Source organism: Sphaerodactylus townsendi, linkage group LG02 (assembly GCF_021028975.2).
Source record: "Sphaerodactylus townsendi isolate TG3544 linkage group LG02, MPM_Stown_v2.3, whole genome shotgun sequence".
Classification (NCBI taxonomy): Eukaryota; Metazoa; Chordata; class Lepidosauria; order Squamata; family Sphaerodactylidae; genus Sphaerodactylus; species Sphaerodactylus townsendi.
The window spans coordinates 92,997,937-93,019,609 of NC_059426.1; the positions used below are offsets into that span (position 1 = coordinate 92,997,937).

Sequence of the window (21,673 nt, forward strand, 5' to 3'; positions counted from 1 at the left end):
CCCCTCTTCACCCCTCCCCTTTTCCCCCACTCCTGGCCATCCCTTCCCATCTCCCTCACCCCTAGCCATACCTTGCAACCTTCTCCAATCCCTACCTACCCTTTCCCACCTCTCCCCCACCCCTAGCCACCCCTTCCCATTTCCCCCACCATCATGGTGGGGGGGCACAGAAAACTTAGATTTTGCCCCAGGCTCAATTTTCCCTAACTACACCTCTGAATAAAGCAAAACAGTTTCATGAAGTTCCTGGGTCTTGGCCTCAATCATCTGTCAGTAAACCCTCCAGCACAGCTGATTGTCTGAGACCAAATGCTAGATTTAATGGATCACTGGTTTGACCTAGAAGGCCAACTCTCATGTTCTTAACTTACTGTTCTTCTCTTACCTTTCATGCTTTAGGTGCACCTTTCATCACGTATCACTGTTTCACATTGTTCTATTTTTGACAGCAATAAAGAAATGTCACCATGCTAGACATACTGTTATCTCTAGAATGATTTTTTTTAAAAAAAGGTTGAACTAGGCACACAAAACTGCTGCTATAGAAAGAAGATACTGTTGTGTCTTTTTTCTTTTCAATAATTCTCCAACTGCAAGAATATTCCCTTGCTTCTCTACCATTCCATTTTATCAGAGGCAGGCAGCCCAATCCAGATTGGGGCAGGGATTGGGCAGTGGATGTGGCGCTGGACTGTGCTGACATGTTTTCCCCCTCCATGCACAAGGGGCACCCCTGCTGCCAGAGAGGAGAAGGGCACTGGCAGCCAGGTGCCCCTCAGCCCTGTGGTAGTGAAAGCCAGAAGTAGCTGTCAACATGGAGGATGTTGCCTTTTTGTATTTGTATTTCTATTATTTTCAGATCTTGAGTCTGACATTAAGAGTTTTCTCACAAATGCGACTCTGGTTTTGTTTGTTTTTTAAAAAATGAGTAGTTGCGCCTGTGTACGGACTACAGAGGGTTGAATGCAATGGCAGCTTGTAACAAATACCCACTCCCCCTAATCAAAAATGTGTTGAAAAGTTTGAGCCAAGGCAAAATTTTTACCAAACGAAACTTGTGGGAGGCTTACTATCGAGTGCACATTGCCAAAAAAATAAAACTTTAACACCCATTTAGGCCAGTTCAAGTACTGCGTAATGCCTTTCAAGTTGAGTGGGTTCCCTAAAGTGTTTATAAGCTTAATCAATAAAGTGCTGCAAAACTTTTTATTCAAAAAAGTAGTAATTTATTTAAATAATGTGCTCACCTATTCCCAATCCTTGTCTGAGCACATTGCTACAAAAGCCCTCCTGGTGCCACCAGGATTTTTTCTTCTTCTTTCAGCTGCACCATTCCTTGCTGCCTCCAAATCTGGATTGGGCTATTAAGTGTATTCAAATCTGATGTTACTGAATAGCACCCTTAAGAAATATGAGGGTACATGGGGTTGGGGGGGATAGAGGTTGCAAAAAGTTAATATTTTTTCAATCTTTTTGCACTTCCATGCTCCTAAATGGCACCCAAAGTGAAATGCAATAGTTACAAATCCATAATGCTATTAATAAACGTCTAAACTTACAGTTATATCTTTCTACTCCTTTCAGCTAATGGGAAACATGTAACTCCAACCCAAAGAACCTTTTCCCATAGGACCCTTGGTGAAATAATCTCTTTCCTGACAGAACACCACTAGGAAAAAAACAACTGTTCCTCAGACCAGTGCTATTTATTGCCAAAAATCTGCCAAATAAGCCATATCTTAACACAACCTTAGAAGAGCTGTGGCAACACTGCCAAAAGTGAGTTTTGGCAAACCATTCCATGGGTTTCTATCACGGAAAAGATGCTGCTCTAAATGCAGCACAGTCATTCTTAGATAAAGAAATAAAACATCCATTCAGACAATTTTACTTGATTTCTTGGCTATCTGGAGCTTCTATGATCACCATCTTTGAATATCATGTTTCAGTTTCTTTCCAAACTGCTTTCTTTCTACCACAAGGCAGGCTAGAAAGTAGTAAGCATGCACAGGTCAGGGTTCATATCTTTGCGTCTTGCCTTTTCCACTCCTATTTCAATAGCCACAAAGATCTTGTAACATCATGTCATGTTCTCTCCTTTTTAAAAAAGATACTGTGTCTATGAAAGTGCAAATATTACTTCAGGAGTTTCGATTTTTTAACCCTTCCCACTTTTTTTCCATTGTACTTTTCTGCAAATGTGGAGTTCTACCCAAGTTTTTAGAAAAAATATACACTATCCCTGGGTAGCCTAGTAAAAACTTGGGTAGAACTCCACATTTACAGCTTTTCTGATCCCTGTGGAGAAGCAGTATTTTCAGAATTAGAAATATGACAAGTGAGGAACTTGAAGCGACTTGTAGAGGACATCTCCTGTTGTTCCTGTTCCCATTCAGACAATTGAGTGCCTATGTTTCTGTATTCCATTTCAGAATTTTGTGTCATTTCTTTGTTTATGTTGTGTTAGATAAGGCTGTCCTTGAGCTTCTTGGTAAGTGTGTAGTTGAGAGGGGACATCTCTTAAAAATTGAGGCTTATCTGTTGTGACTTGTGCATAGATTTTTGGAATGAAAACATTGAGCTTTCTTTTTAATTATGACATCAGGAGCAAGAATACCATAAGCACAGAAATGAAAAGCTCCAGCTACAAGTATAATTGAAACATAGAGGATGAAGATATTAGAGTTAATAGAGATGGCCAAATTAACTTTGCTACACAAAGAACTTAATTAAGTTTATGGACAATTACAAATCCTTGATAGAGTATTTAGACAAAACAGAAAAAAAATTGATAACTACTGGTTTTGAAGATTGAAATAAGTGGCAATTGTTACCCAGCTTTCACAGGTTGTGAACTTATTTTTAAGGAATCTCCACCAGCTGCTAACAGCACACAACTATTTTAAGTAGCAATGGGGAAAATAACTCGGCTTTGGCAATGCAGAGGCAGGTTGGGTAGGGATCTTTTTAGACTATGTATACCAGAAATGGCTTGAAACGTATCTGCAGAGAATTCACAAAAGACCAAATTGCAGTTTAAATATTTTTATATAAATTTTGGTTGCAAACAATCACACAGTAAGAAGTCAAGGCACATACACACAGTTCCTAGTATATAGATAGGGAGGAAAGATAGGTGGGAAGATAGAATGGGGTTTGGGGAAGCAGGGGGTCATACGTTACCTAAATCAGCTGAAGAAAGTCTAGAAGAAGGTAAGAACTCAAATGACCAGCATCTGAATACAGGCGAAGGACGAATTCGTGTCTCACACCAACAAGACCAAGGGAGGTTCAAGTTAGCAGTGAGGACTGGAGTTGGGGTACTCAGTATTTTTATACCCTTTTGCCCAGGTAGGGGCGGGAACAAGTGAGCTTTAAGTTTCATTTTCCTAAATTCTTTGGAACTTCCCATGCTGGACTTGCTGGCTTGAGCTCTATCTATTGTTCTAAGTACCCGGGACAATGGGGGTCAATTCCTCTTAGATTAAATCAGGAAGCACAGAATGGCTTTATGCAGAGTAACTCTGTAGAGGCACTGCCCAGGTTATTCAGATAGACATTTGATTAGGACAGGGTGAGTGGTTTAGGAGAGTAATAATGGGTGGAGGAAATGCAAAGAAGCAACCATTTGTTGCAGAGCCATTTAGCATCAGATACCAAGGAGGTTTTCCATATTCTTTTGTCTTACAGCATTTTAGCAAGGTGTGGTAATCAAGCATGCCCTTAAACAAAATGAGACCTCCAGGTTATGCAGGAGTAACTCATCCCCTTGATTAGATTTTGTGTGAAGCAAACCTTTGACCTTTGGCTTGCTGCCAAGTGGACATGCTGCTACCTACACAGAGAGGTGTTGTGATCACTGGCTTCTGCCAATATGATTTTTAAAGAAAATATTTGCAGTAATAATATATGGGGGGTGATCAGGGCCGTAGCACAATAGTAGAAAGTGAGACTTGTTAGTAATGATGCTAAAGATTTAATTTTATTTGGATGCTTAATGATTAAGCGTTAAGGGTTAACATTCAGAACAGAAGGAACTGAGAGTTCTTATTTTGTAACTGGGTGAATTTTTATTTTTGTGTGTGTTGGAAAGATTTTGAAGTACAAATAAAATTTCATGCCCAAAAAGAGGGAGAGACAACTCATTTTCCTTTCCTCCACCATTTCTGCTTTCCCTTTACTGAAAGCTCCCCCTTCCTTGCTTTTCTTCTTCCACCCACTAGTCAAACTAACTTTACCTGCTCCTTCAGCTTTTCCTCATCCCCTCCCCTGGCAGCCTCTTCCTGAGAAGCTCTGTGTAGTTCTGGCTGCTGGGCTGGGCTGGCTCCAGCTATATACTAAATAATTTGCAATGACTTGTGGGGGTCACCTCAGTTTCCTCTGTACCCCCTTCCCATTTATTCTCTCCTCCTGGCAGGCCCCATATCCTCACCTTTCCCTGTTTCCTTTTCTGCTTCCCACTCACCAAGCAACCTATCTTTTATTTAACTCCCCATCTTCAGCTATATTTATGATTTTATTTATACTTTGCCTTTCTCCACAATGGGGTCCCAAAGCAGCTTACATTCTCCCTTTCTCCATTTTATCCTCATAAGAACCTTGTGAGGTAGGTTAGACTGAGAGGATGTCATTGGCACATGGTCATTCAGAAAGCTTTCATGGCAAAATGGGGGTTTGATCCCAGGTATGATACTTTGCTATGTAAATAATTTTGGGTTTTTAAATGTAAGACTTTATGTGTGTGTTGCTGTGGGTTAACATCTAAAGTAAGAAAGGGGGGCTGGATGGGTGATTGCAGTGTGTTATGATTGTTTGGCAGCTGTACCTTGGGGTTGGAGTTGATTGGTTTGTACAGATGGTTGGCATGTCAGGGGAAGATGGTTGGGTGGGTGGAGTGTGTGGAATGTGAGAAAATTTATATTCTCTCTGGAAGTTATTAACCTATGCAGCAAGTGAGAAAATAACCCTTTGCAACAAGTTCTAGCTAAGAAACTTCAAAGAAGGAAAACTCTTTCTATTTGAAACTATTATGCATGTAAACTTTACTGAAACCATTAAGCTATTATACTCTAAATAAACTCTATGTTTAGTTAGTTTATTTAGAGTAAAGGATCCCCTTTTACCTCAGAGCTACATCCACATGTGGACCACTCTGTCATTTTACTAAATATAACTCAGCCATTCTGGTTCTTAGATCCAACTTAGAATGCTTCAGTGGTAGTGAAAATAAGTAGCAAATGCTAAGGAAAGCAAGAAGGCAGTGTAATACATAACACCTCAAAACACGACAGAGAGGTGCTTTCATATGTGTTATGTATAATGGATCTCAGATAAATCCCTCCCAGGCAGAGGTGGGATCCAGCAGGTTCTCACAGGTTCCCGAGAGTAGGTTACTAATTATTTGTGTGTGCCGAGAGGGGGTTACTAATTGGTGATTTTGCCACATGATTTTTGCTTTAGTTACGCCCCTCCTCTCAGCAGTAGCGTGCAGAACTTGAAGCAGTCTAGCAGGAGGTACACCAGCGTACGTGGCAGCCTGCGCCTGCGTGCATTCGTTTCCCACCCAAGGACTGGCGCAGCGGCTGCGTCCTTGCCACGGCCCTGCCCAGGAATGCCCCACCCCCAGAATACCCGGCCACGCCCCCGTCGTGCCCCACCCAGCCCCAGTGGCGCTACGCCACAGTTTGAATCCCACCACCATGGGAACCTGTTACTAAAATTTTTGGATCCCACCACTGCTCCCAGGACTCCCAGATCATAGTATGAAACTCTAACTATTACATTATGCTGGTTTTTGCAATGTGACTGCTATTGAACAGTAGCAAGTGTCCAGGCTTGGGTGAGTCATGCAAGTTTAGTGGAAGCAGGACACGCAGTGAGTGTTGTAAGGCCTTGCCCAAATAAATTCCCTCAGAGGCCAAAATATGGCACTACTCTTCCCTGCTGCCTTTTACCAACAAAAGCCAATACTTGAGCTAGCAATTGCAGTTGGTTTTCCTAGCAATTGCTACTGAGGACATTCATTTATTTAAGCTGAAGGTGCTGCTTTTATTAATTGGAAAGTTTTTAATCTCCCCAAATGTATTTTTCTTCAGATTAAAGATTTCTCAGCAAACCGGGGGATTTTTTAGGTTGTAAAAAGAGTTTCTTGTCTGTCCATGCCTCTGATCTCTGGATTTAAGTATCCACAGATTTGGCCATATTGAGAATCATCTACGTTGATAAGCCATTTTCCCTTTATTATTGCACTGCTGTGATCAAAGGATGTATTGATATGGAGCTACAGATTTGGATCAGCTATTTCAGTGTTTATACAAAACCAATATACGTATAAATATGTTGTATGATGAAACAGACACAGAGTAGATTCAAAAGACTTCAATGTAAAACTTTACTTAGCCATGTCACCAACAGTTGTGCCACATAGGGATAAAGCCTTGTTTAGAAAATTGTGGACAAATCCTATAAATAAGTTTTTGTTGTGAATGTTCACATTTACTGCACTCTGCACATAAATGTCCACATTTACTACACATAACACACACTGTTTCTACATAAAGAGCTACATAAAGTAGACCAGTATTGAGAACTCCTTGAAATGGGGCACACAAGCATCAAGCTTTTTCAGCTTTTGCAGATTTGTTTGTGCAATTTCTGCAAATAGGACTCTATAGCCTATGGTATCTGAGGCTGTATGCTCTTTTGAAACCTCCTGTCTGTAGGGGTAAGAACTGAGAAGGCTTTTCAAAATCTCCCCTTAGGCTGTAGAGCCTATCGAATGACCATGGTGAACACAATTAATGTTGGCCCTCTGTTAGCAGGATTTGCCTAAGGGGTCACTAGTCATTTGTTACAGATATCCAACAATCAACTTAAAATAACTAATCCACATTTCTGTGTAACACTCAAATGGCACCCATTGACAATAGGTACAATTAAACATGCATGATTTCACTTTCAAATAATGATGGTTTTATAAAAAATGCAACAGATGGTTCATTAAAGAACTATGGTACGAGTTTTCCTTTTTAGTTTAAAAGGAAATAACAAATCAAAATCAAAATGTGTTCATTACAGTGAGTTAATTAGAGTTTAGAACAAGTTTGCATTTTACAATTCAAAATTCAAATTATTATTTCCATTCAGAGCAAACACTTTGAAGTTTTCATCTTTGTGTGTTCAATATACAACTTTCTCCTAATTGTATTTCTCAGTTGAATAGACGGACAAGATTAACTGAGCAAAACAGCAATTCCGGTGTAATTTGTTCATGTGATTTACACTTTCAGCAACCACAGGAAAACCAAATATGACTACTTTATATGTTAGCTGAAAGATACAGACAGTTATTTTCCCAATCCTGATACTATAATAAGGATAAACAAATTGCAGTACCAGCAGGAAGGAAAAAAGATATCTCTTTCTTTTATAAAATTAAGCAGCTATTTAGACATTCTTGTGTGAATTTAACTTTGTATGCAATGGGAAGCATGACGTGCAACTAGAGAATATTCATATGCACAGTTAATAAGGATATTCTAATTGACAAAAGGGATTTGGACTTGTTGCTAGATCTCTGGGGTCCATGCTTTAGGGATTTCATTAATATTTATCTAAATCCTTTTTATTTATCAAAACTATCAAAATCACTGGTTTGAATCTTCCTCAGTCTGTGCTGATTAATGCAGGTTTAGCACAGATTTAGTAGAGAATTTCTTTCAGCAAACACAGTAGAATCATAGACTGCCAGCATATTAAATAGTTAATAGAGTTTCAAAGTGTTTCAATTACTGCTCTGTGCTTGATGAGTTCTTTGAACAACTTCAAACCATAACTGCTTGTCAGGATTATTATTTTATTGTTATTTATTCTGATTTCTAACCTACACTTTCCCAACCAAGTCGGGCTCAAGGTGGTTTACAGCACAATTAAAATTACGTATTTACACGTAAAACTTCAATATTACTTAACAATAAAACTGTAAGAACTCTAAAGAAGGAGAACAAAGGAAAACACTATAGTGTTTTCTGGAGGACACCATAGTGAAGGAAAATACACTAACCATAATACATATAGAAAAAAGGAGAGGAAAGGGGGAGGGAAAGGGGAGAGCAGCGGGAAGGGAGGCCAGTCATAGGAAAACCATTGCTACCCTCAACCATAGGCCTGGCAAAACAACTCAGTTTTACAGGCCCTATGGTATTGTAACAAATTCCCAAGGCCCAGGTCTTACTATGCTGAGAGTTCCACCGGGCTGGGGTCTAAGCCCAAAAAAGTCTTGCTCTGGTTGAGGACATCCGAATAACTTTGGGGCCAGTCACCACCAGTAAGTTGGGCCGTTTCCGCATGGGCGAAATATAGCGGCCTGGGGACGGCAAAAATGCCGTCCCCAGGCCGGTTCTTTCTGGGACCGTCCATGCGGACGGTCCCAGTGTCGTCGGGTCAGCGTCAGAAACGCCGACCCAAGCCCTTCCGCCTTCGTGCGGAAAGGGCCTTGGTTCTTGCTGAGCTTAATGTTCTTTGGAGAGTATATAGGGAGTCTTGCAGTCTTGCAGGTATGATAATCCTGGACTGTTTAGGCTTTAAAGGTCAGTACCAAAACCTTGAATCTGATCTGGTACTCCATCTGAAGCCAGCACAGTTCATGGAGCATTGGTTGAATGTGCTCCTACCATGGAGACCCCCCTAATGACCTGTGCCTTCACATTCTGGACTTGTTGGGGTTTCCAGAACAGCCTCAAGGGTAGCCTCAAACAGAGCAAGTTACTGTAGTCTAATCTGGAGGTGATCAGTGCATGGATCACAATGGCTAGGTCAGGATGACACAGGAAAGGACCTGCTGTCAGACCTGGCACAAGTTTAAAAATGCCTCATTGATAAAGAGGCATCCAGAGTCACTCCTTGACGGTCAGCGCTGGTGTCAACTGAACACCATCAAGAGTTGGTATCTGGCATTCTGATCCTGAAACTCCATGGCCCAACCACAGGACATCTGTTTTTGATGGATTTAGTTTCAGTCAACTCTTTCCCAGCGACTTCACCACAGGCTCCAGACAATTGGCTAATGTGTCTAAGGTACTATCTGGCTTCATAGAGATCATCTGTGAGGGAGACCAATGTCATCTCCATCCCATGACCAGACCAGAAGTCATATTAAAATAGGTTCAATGCCTATGTGTCCTCCAGAAATCCTGGAGCTGGTTGACTGCTGTTCTCTCAACTACCTTCCTTACCCAGGAATGAAAGATGTGACACTGGGCAGTAGTTGGATGAATCCAAGGATAACTTCTTTAAGGTTGCCCTTATCACTTCCTCTTTCAACTCCCCCAGAAATACCCCTGAATTTAGGAAGATGTTGATGATATCCTAATTAAACGTCTGCTCCAACTCACTCCATTCTGCAGACATAAGAAGGGCAGATAAACATTATGAGGTTTTTGTTTTCCCATGAACTTGAGGCATAAAGAAAAGCCCTATGTGGCTAAAAAGCCTGTATTTTAAATTCTAGCATCTAAAAAAGATGTTCTCTTACCTGCATTGTGGCCTTTTCTCTAGGAAACCAGCATCATTACTAAGATGTTTCAACACCCTAATACATGCTAGTCCAGGAGAAGATGTTGCTGTTACACTATTCATTTTCCCAGCAAATAGGCACTGAAACAGGCTCCCATCTACCCTGTTTCCCCGAATATAAGACAGCCCCGGAAAATAAGACGTAGTAGAGATTTTGCTGAAGTGCGAAATATAAGGCATCCCCCAAAAGTAAGACATAGCAAAGTTTTTGTTTGGAAGCATGCCTGACGAACAGAATACAGAAATATAAGACATCCCCTGAAAATAAGACATAGCGCATCTTTGGGAGCAAAAATTAATATAAGACGCTGGGAAACACGGTAGTAGACCCTTGTGCTACACTCCTGAAAGAGTCAGGCCGTATGAACAAGGCCAGATTTTGTATAAAACAGGAATCATAGACAACATGGACATGGAATAATTTAATTATTATAGTCAATCCTGCTCATGAAAATAATTGGAATGTCATGACTTAAGTATCTTTTGTTTTATCATAGTAAAATGACTTTGTTGGTATGTGATTTTAAAAGCAGTGTTTGATTCTTACGATGTGCCTCCATATAATACTACAGAGCTAGCTGGGCTGATGTTACCAATTTTCTACAGTGGGACCAGTAAGAAACATGCCTTTTTAAATATTTAAAGAAATCAACAGTCTTTGCCACTTATTATAAGCTTCTGCAGCTGGGAGTTAAAATCACAACATTGCTTATTATTATACAGCGTGTTAGAAAATTACAAGAGCGGTGGCAACATTGTTCCTAGGCCAGTAGCATTTAGAGTCATTGACAACATTGCACAAGGGATGCATTCAGAAGCAGTCCCTTTACTCCAAAATGGCTCATTTACTTTCCAGTTAATTCTATTTTCCCCACAGGTCCTGCTAAACAAAGATGGCTTTCTTCATATGTTTTACAGTAGAGTTTCACTGAAATCAAAAACAAGAGAAAAGGCTAGACATGGGGGCTACAATGTGTATCTTTTTATGTTAGGCTTTAACCCCCTCCCCAACTGCATTTGCATCTATACTTCTTTTTCATAACAAAAAGGCTGGGGTGGAGAACTCTCATAAGTTTGAATTCACTGAACAAGAGAATACTTGGTGTGGCAAGACACACCAAGGACAGGAACAGGATAGTGCTTTTCTGGGATTCATTTTTTTTGCTTAGTGGAAATTTGGAACACTAAAACCAAGTCAACTGTGCTGCATGCTTTGTCACCAAAGATACTACTACTCTTCTCTTTGCTTGGGTCCCATGGGGGAGGGGAAGTGAGAGCTAACTGTTTAGAGAAAGCTGCTAATTGTCCATGTATTTCTTTTTGCTGCAGGAGAGCTGATAAAGAGCAGCTGGCAGCTTCATTCTGAAGCCTCCTTGCCTATTCATCTGCATGCCACCTTCCATTTTCTCTGTAGCCTTTAAAGTTACCTGCTGTGGAAGAGAAGTGAATTGGAAACCAGCCACAAGCAGCCTGGTTTGACAATCTCTGTGTTTTAAATAGTAAAAGATGCTGAAGCAATGCAGATGCGAGTGAGAAGACAGGTATCTGTGAGGAGGCAGGAGATGGAAGTAGTAAAAAGGTCACCAGTATCTGTATGTCTTATTGTGATTACAACCATTGGCTTAAAGAAGCCACTTGACTTGGAGCTAGTCTATTTGCAGCAAATTTTCATTGTGAGGACATGTCTTCTTCTCAGATCCACCCCATACTGGCTAGGGACCCATTTTACTCAAAGTATATTCCAGAAGCAATGCTAGAACTTTTTGTGGTGGCAGTCTCAGAGAACTCCTTTTCCTTGATGTTTCCACTGGTTTTCAACATGAAATAGTATGAGAAACTCTGTGTTTGCTCACATCTCTTGATTTTTTGGTCTGCTTCTCTCGTTCTTCTTTCTTTGTTCTCTCACACTGTCATATAGTAAAGAGATATACACATTGATATTGCTGTTTATTGTTGTTGGTATTGCTATCACAGTGGCAGGGAATAAAACCCTTTCATGACCTGTTAAGGGACATTTTACATTTAAGAGAGGTTTAATAAATTGTTACCTTCCTTGAAAATTTGAGATAGAAGAAATATTTTGGGAAAACAGAAAATACATGTGTATACATAGAAAAAGAAGACTTATTTAAAAAAAGAATTCTGTATAGTTCATTTCTATTTGATTTCTCAATAGGGAAAGCTTTTTCCAAAAGAAGCTGCAACACTCTGCAGTGATTTCATATATCCCTTAACATGACTGGTAATTGTTAATCAAGTGGTTTTCCAATTGAACAGATTAACATATAATTGCAAAATGCCCATAATACCATCTAGTTACCTCAGAAATTACATCACAGTCTACTCATCCATCTCTATATTATCTTAGAAGGTCTTCCTCAAAGCAGGCTCCAGTTCCTATAAAAACCATGATGCATACCAGAAATCACAATAATAACTTTAGTAAATATCAGTTTAATTAATTTCATGGAAGTTTTTTTTTTCGGTCCTACCAAAAATATTCAGCGCAAATGAAACAGAATTGTAAAAATAAAAAAACCCCTCCCTTGAGGCTTGATATTAATCACATCAATAACCTGTGCCATATCCCATACACAAATCTGACAGGAGTGGTGCAAGAGCTGAGCATGTGGAAATGGCTTCTGCTGCACCACTATTATTGGCCTGAATCTTTCTTCACCAAGTGGTTTAATTATCACAAGTGGCTATAGACTGATTTCATGGCTTCATTTATAAACCACAGGATTTTAAATAGTTACAATCTCAACAAAACATATACTTGGCAACTAAAACTTCATGCTGAGAATGAGTGTGAGATGTAACAGGAACAATGTGCAGGGTATTGTTAATTGACTCAGCTGGACATGTGTTGATTAATTAAGGACATTTTTGAAAGTGCTCTTCATTTTTGTGCTCTAGTTGTCAAGCTGTGTAGTTATTAAGCCTGGCTGCATCCCTGTTGGTGTCCCTTAGGAATGTCCATAGGTGGGTTGTATGGGCTGGAATATGAAAACAGCTGCTTAGGTTTGGGGTCATCACTTAACAGTGAACAGGGCAGGGAATTGAGGTGTCAGTTTCTTTTACTCAGATTTTTGTAAGTGTTCTTGAGTGGCAAGAGAAGGACAAAGTTGAATAATGTTTCCTGTCACATTGACTCAGATGTTCCCAGCATGTTTCTCTAGAAATGAAAAGTTAACAACCACTGTTCCTTCTGGCCATTAAAGTTTTTCACATATTTTTTGTAATTGTTTTTCTAAAATAGTAGATTAAAAAGTATTGCTTTGAGATCTGTAACACTCTGAAGTACTACCATGTTGGGAGCTGGAAAGCAGGATTGTCTCTTCATTCAAACCTTTCAATTCTTAGCACAGAAGAAACAACTCAGTACTCTAAAAGTAATACAGATGTTTTTTTAAGTATACCATCCTTTGCATGGTAACTCTACTCTATAGAATTCACATATACCAACTAATCACAGTGGAACCCAGTCCACTCAGCAAACCAAAATGTGAATGTGGATTAGTTCTCTCCAGTTGAATGACTGGAAACATAGTCTGGTTAGAATTCTAGAGATACTGGGTCTCCAGTTCTCAGAAATTATTGCTGGATTGAATGATTGACAAAAAATAAAATGTTGGGAAGAGCATTCTGACATGGGTATTACATATGACAATCAGGAGAGTAATGCTTAAATCATACAAGTGCTAACTTATTTAAATTATTTGCTAAATGCAACATGAATGTTCTAATCTTGAACCATAATGAATGAAGTGGTATAAGTGTTTTAATAAATCAATAATTTAAAAAACAACAATCTGCAGTCATGAGAATTTCTATGAATATTACTATTTTGGGGCTATGGTACTTAAGTGCATGGTGGCTAATTATCTCCTGGTCACCCTGATGGATGACTAGGGTTGCCAGTCTCTAGGTGGAGCCTGGAGATCTCCCAGAATGACAACTGATCTCTAAAAAACAGAAGACCATTCCCATGGAGAGAATGACTGCTCTGGAGTGTAAACTGTATGGCATGATACCTGTTGAGGTCCATGCCCTTTCCAAACATAGGCTCTACCCTTCAAATCTCCAAGAATTTCCAGAACCGGAGCTAACAACACTATGGGTAACCTGTACCAGGAGAGACCCAGATAAAATTGCTCTAATTCTGATTCTCCAGGATATCTCTGTGACTACAGATTCTATTAATGATGACATTGTACTAATGCACATTTTAAGTTTAAATCACTGTTTAGGATATTTTGCAAAAACGTAGGTAAGGGTGGGTTCTCGGATTCAACCCCCCTATTCATGTCTGAAGCTCCCCCCCCCCCCGTTTGTGGGTTTTTAAAACATATTTAGTGTTTTTTGGTTTTCAGCCTGCAGGAGGCGCATTGTTTAGGCTAACAGCACCAAACTTTCAGGGATTGTTTGGGAGACTATGCTAATGATACTACCCAGGTTTGGTGAGGTTTGGTTCAGGGGGTCCAAAATTATGGACTCCCAAAGGGGGTGCCCCCATCCTCCATTGTTTCCAATGAAAGCTAATAGAAGATGGGGTCTACACTTTTGAGGGTCAATACCTTTGGACTCCCTGAACAAAACTTCACCAAACCTGGGAGATATCATCAGGAGAGTCTCTTATTGATACCACCAGGTTTTGAGAAGTTTGGTCCAGGGTGTCCAAAGCTATGGACTCCCAAAGGGGGTGCCTTCATCCCCCATTGTTTCCAATGGGAGCTAATAGAAGATGGGGTCTACACTTTTGAGGGTTCGTAACTTTGGACCCCCTGAACCAAACTTCACCAAACATGGGAGGTATCATCAGGAGTGTCTCTTACTGATACCACCCAGGTTTTGTGAAGTTTGGTTGAGGGGGTCCAAAGCTATGGACTCTCAAAGGGGGTGCCCCTATCCCCCATTGTTTCCAAAGGGAAACATTTTAGAGGCATCTTGGTTATTACTACTTATGAAATTTTTACTCAATAAAGCCTCATGGTGTGGGGCACCAGTCACATAATGTTCTCCCTGTTGTGCCCCCTCTTAACTATTATTTTTGAGTAAGACAAACATGCCACATCAATGATAAGGGCCTAACATACTAATTTCATATTATATTGTAGGGAAAAGTTACTTCTTATGTCAGCTAAATCTACAGAACACTAGACTTTTGTGTAATACATTGTAAATACAATCTCTAATTAACAAACTGTGTAAAATAAAATATGCTTAATATGCAGATTTTAGATAGCAAAACCATCTCGTGAATTTATGACTCCAAAAGCTAACATTATTTATTTATTTTTATTATTCAATTTATATCCCATTCTCCCCTGTAGGGCTCAGGATGGCAAAGAACAGTCATATAAACAACAAAACATCAATCATTATAATCAGCAAAACATCAATGAAAAACATCACAAAATGGCCAAAAACATCAATAAACATCTCACAACAGCATAAAGTATAACAGTATAAATAATAACCATCAATATCATAGCAAAACATCAATCATAACATCGATTAACATATAAGATCAATTAACAGAAAAAAATCAATGATCATATCATAACAGACAACCTGAGTAAACCAATGGCAACTTTCATTTCTAAAGCTAAAACTACAAAACCTAACAACCTAGGACTAACCATCTAATCAGCTCATAGCAGTGTTCATACAATATCAAGCCTAGTAAACTAACCTAAATATAACATCAATGACTATACTAAGCCTAATACAAGAACCAACTATATTTAACACTAGCACTATAAACTACAAACAATATAACAAACTAGCTACCTGAAAATACAATGCCAGAACTAACTGAAACCAACAATATAGGTAACCCCAAAACCTCAAGAGGCACCCAAAAGGGGTGTTGGGCCTCTAATAGCTGTTAATATCGAACCCACGCCCAGTCAGCATCTTCAGAAAAGAATAATAATGCCTGTCTTTGTTGGGCTATAGCATTCCATCTGGTGGGCCATCGTTGCTATGTTCTTGGAGAGGCACACCCAGCCTCGACTGTCAAGTGAAATATCATTGTGCATTCTGAGGGGGGCCTCTGCCACTGGCCACCATTGTTGCCTGGGAGCCATCGGTGATGAACAATTGCACCACACCCCGGCACTCACACTGCTGGTGGGCTGCCAACACCACTGATGCCTCCATGAGCCCATCGCTTACAAACCCTCATCAGGCAGATTTGCCCAGCTGGTCATTGCCTGAGGGCCCCTGCTGATGGTCATTGGGGGGCCACTGCTACCAACCCAGAGGTGGGATCCAGCAGGTTCTCACAGGTTCCCGAGAGTAGGTTACTAATTATTTGTGTGTGCTGAGAGGGAGTTACTAATTGGTGATTTTGCCACATGATTTTTGACTTAGTTACGCCCCTCCTCTCAGCAGTAGCGCACAAAACTTGAAGCAGTCTAGCAGAAGGTGCACCGGTGTGCGTGGCAGCCTACGCCTGCGTCCATTCGTTTCCCGTCCTTGCCACAGCCCCGCCCAGGAATGCCCCATTCCAGAATGCCCAGCCATGCCCCCATCGTGCCCCGCCCAACCCCATTGGCGCTTTGCCACAGTTTGAATCCCACCACCATGGGAACCTGTTACTAAAAATTTTGGATCCCACCACTGTACCAACCCCTCATGCCAGGATCACCCAGGAATCAAAGAGGTGCCTCACTGCTCAGAGGAACCTTGCTGCACACTTCTCAGGTCCAAGGAACCTTGCTGCTTGCTAAATTGTTATTTGCCGAGTTGAAAATGCAAGCCAGCAGCAGATGAGCACAGGCAAAAAGTGAGGGGAGAGGCATGTTGTTTCAATCCTCTTATTTTCCCCCACCTCCATTCCACAATTCAAGCCAACTGATTAACAATTCAAGTTAACTGATTAACAAGTACTTAACAAGTACTCAAAGTTCTCAAAAGTAGCAGAAAAGTAGCAAGGTTCTTGAAAGTAGCAGAAAAACACACTTCTACCCCTCCTAGGTCCTAAAAAAAACATGAGAAGCATACCTGTCAAAGTAGCTCAAATTTGGCTGTTATAGATTATTATACATAATAAAAATATATGGCAAAGATCTAGTAGCTTGTTAACATTTAAATCATAAGTATGAATTGTAAGTTATAAGGCACTGTCTTATGTTAAATTATGCCATAGCATTCCCCATTTCTAGGTATAGGGTGTGAAAGTTGGACAATGAAGGAAAGTGACAGGAAGAAAGTTGATTTATTTGAAATGTGTTGTTGAAATAGAAATTTATGGATACCATAGACTCCCAGAAAGATAAATCAGTGGGTTCTTGATCAAATCAAACGTGAACTCTCCCAACAAGCTGAAATGACTAAACTGGTCGTTCACATTATGAAGAGACAAGAGTCACTGCAAAAGACAATAATGCTGGGAAAATTTGAAGACATCAGGAAAAGAAGGCCCAGCACAAGATTGATTGACTCTACAAAAGAAGCCATGACCCTTAATTTGCAAGATCTGAACAAGGCTTTTAATGACAAGAAGTTTTAGATGACATTCATTCATCAGGGTGTAATAAGTCAGAATTGGCTTGATGGGACTTAATACACACACAATGGACTTCCACCATATATTAAAACAGACAACCAGTGGCACCTCAGCTTTACAAAAATGCCTCCCTCAATAATTTTAAGCAGAAATAAAAATGCAGCAATGAATGCAAAGCTTCCCATACAGCAGTGACATATTTTAACTTCAGACATTTCAGAAATAATTCTTGAATGAAAAAAAAGTTTCCTTAATTCAAACAGTGGTGTTTTAAAAATTGAAATATTAGGATAGTAACTTAATTTGATAATCTATATCAGTGGTTTTCAACCTTCCTAATGCTGCAACCCTTTAATACAGTTCCTCATGTTGTGGTGACCCCCAACCCTACCATTTATCCATTTTACAGATGGAGAACACTGATGCAGAGAGTCTTTGGCGACCCCTGTGAAAGGGTCATTCGACCTCCAAAGGGGTTCCGACCCCCAGGTTGAGAACCACTGATCTATATGATCATTGGTAACTGCATTTGGGGTGGAAATATTGCATGTGCCATGATCTCATAATTGTTGCCAGGCAGTATTACATCTTATTGAACATAACGTGAACCAGTCTGATAAAAGTTATATACTGTAAAGGATCAAACTTTGCCAAATCAGTTTCCTGGTGAATATTTTGAGGGATTTTTAGGAGTTGGTTTTTATATTCTGTTTCCCTCTACCATAAAGAGTCTCAAAGCGGCTTACAATTGACCCCCCTCCCCCCACCTCACATCCCAAATAGATACCCTGGGAGGTAGGTTCTGTTTCTCTCTTAGCTAGCAACAGACTTAGGAGTGCCAGTTGACCTTTGGGAAATTCCTGGAAATTTGGGAGCTCAAGGATAGAGTTTGGGGAGGGGAGGGAGTTCAGTGGGGATGTGATTCCACAGGGTTCACCATCTGAGGCTGTCATTTCTTTCAGGGGAACTGATGTCTGAAGTCTGGGGATCAATTGAAATTTCAGGAGCAGTGATGTGGATATAGATTTTTTTATGGGGTGAGTTGGGGGGTGGGGCCACACCCCTATCCGGCCCTGGGGGTGTGGCCATGCCTCCCCAAGCCCCCCCTGGCCTCAGTGCTTATAAGAGCAGCTCTCTGAGGCCGGGGTTGGCAGACTCATCTGCCCTGCCTGCCCCCCTCCCCACCAGCTGGGTCCCAGCCAGCAGCCAGCAGTTCCTTCTGCCTTCCCCTCTCGGCAGAGTGGTAGCTAGGGAAAATGGAGCCCGGCACAAAATCTGAGTTTTCACACACACACACATGGGTAGCCATTGTGATGCTGGAATCCACCCCCAAACAGCATCACTTTCAATGGTGTTTAAACTAGGGAGTCCATATTCTCCTTTTAAATCCACCTTTACTGTTGCCACATGCTGTCAATATTTTCACCAAGCTAACCACTACAGCCCCAAGGTCTCAGTCTTCACCAGTTCAGCCTACAACGTGAGCAGGGTTGCACCTGCTGTGCCCACTCCTAATCCCTTTTTGTCCCTAAGTGAACAGATCCCAGACATATATAAAAACATCAGATGGTACAGACATAAGCTGTTTGATTGGGACCCCCATGCCCTATGATTGCGGTGAGAGAACCTATGCATGTAGAATGTATACATGTACACAACTTTTACAACAGTAAAATTCTGGAAGCAGGAAGGAGTTTAGAAATCCTGGAAGTGTGAAGGAGTTCAGAAATCTGTAAGAGAACCTTCGCTTTTCTCATTAAAATGCTACAGTTCTCAATGTTGCTGTTGCTTTGACAATCAAACTGCCTGGGATTACTGTTGCTTCCTTGTAATTCTTCTGTAACCCAAGCATCAGTTAATAAGGATTGTTCTTTTCAGACATGACATCTGCAGCAACTCAGCTCTGAACTAAATTACTCCTACAAAGACCATGCTGATTTTTTAATCTGCATTACCAACATCCTCGGTGGAACATTCTTACCTCCCTAACAGAACTGCAGTTTTCAGTTTCAAGCTGTACCAATCAGCCCACTTCAATAGAACTAACTTTGTGAAAACATCCATAAGATTACAGTATCAGTATGCACTGTGGATATGCCTTCAGTGCTAAGGAGAAAGAGACACAGCAAAATAGAATCACCTGGTACACGACCTTGTGGGGTAAGTTCCAGACTTCTACCAGAAACTGCTGGAAGGGTTAACAGCTCCTTTACTGGAAGAAGTGGTGATAGAGCTTTTGGGGCCACAGTTTCAGCCTCATGTAAGTGGGTTTCTATGGAGTAGCTAGATAAATCAGAGTCAGCAAGTAACATCAAGTAATGTATTGTCGAAGGCTTTCACAGCCAGATTCAACTGGTTGTTGTGGGTTTTCTGGGCTGTGTGGCCTGGTCTGGTAGATCTTGTTTCCCCTGCTTCTGTGGCAGGAAAACCCACAACAACAAAATCAAGTAACTTCATGCTGGCATGATGTTAGAGCTGTGATCCTTGTAACTCTGTCATCTCTTTCTGACAACCTTTGCCAAGGATGTCATGTCCTGTTTCAGCAGTTCACAGGAAAGAAAACTGGAACATTTTCTACAATCCACTCTGCAGGATGCTGTTGAAATAGTATGAAACCCTAACATTGCTTCGCCCAGCCCCCTCCCCACCCAAATACTGTAAAAAGTGAGTAAATGAAACAAAATCTTGGATTTTTTTAAAAAAGAAAGAAACTCATTAATCATCAGGGCTTCTCTGCTGTTCCTTGAAAGACAGAATCATTATGATGGGAGGCAAGATGTTTAAAGTGTTCTGTCAGAGGACAGGGAGTAGAAAGTCTTTTGGGAGGTTTAATTTCCTGCCTACTTACACGTTTAGCGGTTGCCAGGCAGGCCATTGTGCTTTTGCTTTGATGACAGTCAAAACCTCATCGCTCTGCAAAAGAGAAGCAATAAACATCAATAAATAAAATGATGTTTGGACAGCATTATGGTGAATAACACTCTGCAGTGATTTGTAACCAGCGAAAAAGGCACTTGAATTTAAATTGCTTCTCATAATTCCTGAGAAGGCAGATATGTTTCATTCCATTTCCTCTTCAGGGAGTGCATTTCCTCCTTTGTGAGAAACAGAGGGATGGTACTGACACAATGTTTGGTACTTGCAGGGAGACCCTTTGGATTGATGTAGCAATTGGCAAATACACATGGAAAAAAAGTAGGCTGAAACTAGTTTTCCAGCCAATTAGTAGTCCCACCAAGAACAGAATCCAGCCTTTTTGCTGTTTTCTGCTTATGGTTTAACTCATCAAAGGTTACATTGATAACCAACTGTGCTATAATTTATCCTCATGTCCATGTGATCTCATTTGAAGCTGCAAATACAATATCAGAAAAGGAACTGAGCACAGTCTACAAAGCTAGAGATACAAAATTTCTGTAAATTTTGAGAAACATTGAAATATATGCAATTTATTTTCCTATCAAAGGTATCAATTTGTTACAGCTTGAACAACATTAAATGCATATGGTTAGCCTATACAATTTTACTTTTTGGTATACATGGTACTTGAGGAAGAGTCGTAAACTGATACACCATATAGCACTTAAGCACCCCCCCCCCAAGAAAATGCTGCATTTTTTTGCCAGTAATGCACTTGAAATCTGTTAACAGAACATTGATCTCAACAATTCATACAAATCCCTGTCATTTCCATATATGCCTATGCATACCTCTGTGAAGGCAATTTTTGAAGAATTCTCAGAAAGGTTCCACGTCTATAGGAAAAGCTGCCCTGCCTACTCAGAAGCACTTCAGCTCCCTGTGAAGTGCCATAACAACCAATCAGAAATGTTCAAAGCAGTGCTGTTTTGTAAAGGACTTTGCAAACAACTTCATAATCTGGATTCTGTAACACATGCTTAATTAATTGTTTTCAACACAGCCTAACAATGGATCAGCAGAAGTGCTATGTGGCTTGTCAAAACAAGATACCACAAATCCTTACATTTGAGAATTTCACATATAACTTTTTTGTGAAAATGTCTTTAGAGATCAAATGTGATGTTGAATATTATCTGTGTCTGAGAAGTGGTAAATGGTTAGATCCAGTGATTTGTGGAAGAAAAGATGCATGGTCTTTTCTGCAGACCCCTTCCCACAAAATCCTTTTCAGCTCCAGGAAAGTTTATTCCTTGGCTCACAGGACCCATTTCAGGACCTGCAATAGGGAGAAGGAAGGAGATGAAATCACTTTCATTTTCTTCCACACATAGAAGAAGCAGAAGGGGTGGGTCATTCCCTTCATTCTCCTGATCATCATAGTTATAGTCTGCCTGGGTCCACACAAAGAAGACGAATAAGAAGACAGAAAACACAGGAAAAATCTGTGACAGTACCTTCCAATACTGAATGGATGGACCCAACCCCAAAAGTGCAACCCTGTTTAGTCATTTTGGAGGCAGGAGTTTCTATTCAGGTGCATCTGGTATAAAGCTCTCCTCACCTTGCTTTGGCACCTCACTCTCGGGGAGATTCCTGACAGCATGTAGTCTATTGGGAACAAGGGGTCAGGGAACCTGCGGCTCTCAGATGTTCAGGAAC

General features: G+C 40.6%; 1 protein-coding gene across 1 annotated transcript in view; it reads right to left on the reverse strand.

Annotated features, from left to right (window-relative positions):
• Nucleotides 1–21,673, reverse strand: part of SPON1 (spondin 1) — a 397,555-nt gene that overhangs the window by 51,974 nt on the left and 323,908 nt on the right. Inside the window, exon 7 of the mRNA XM_048484581.1 lies at nt 19,941–20,005. Within this exon, the coding sequence (XP_048340538.1) occupies nt 19,941–20,005 (65 nt within the window). The remainder of the gene's footprint in view (nt 1–19,940; nt 20,006–21,673) is intronic.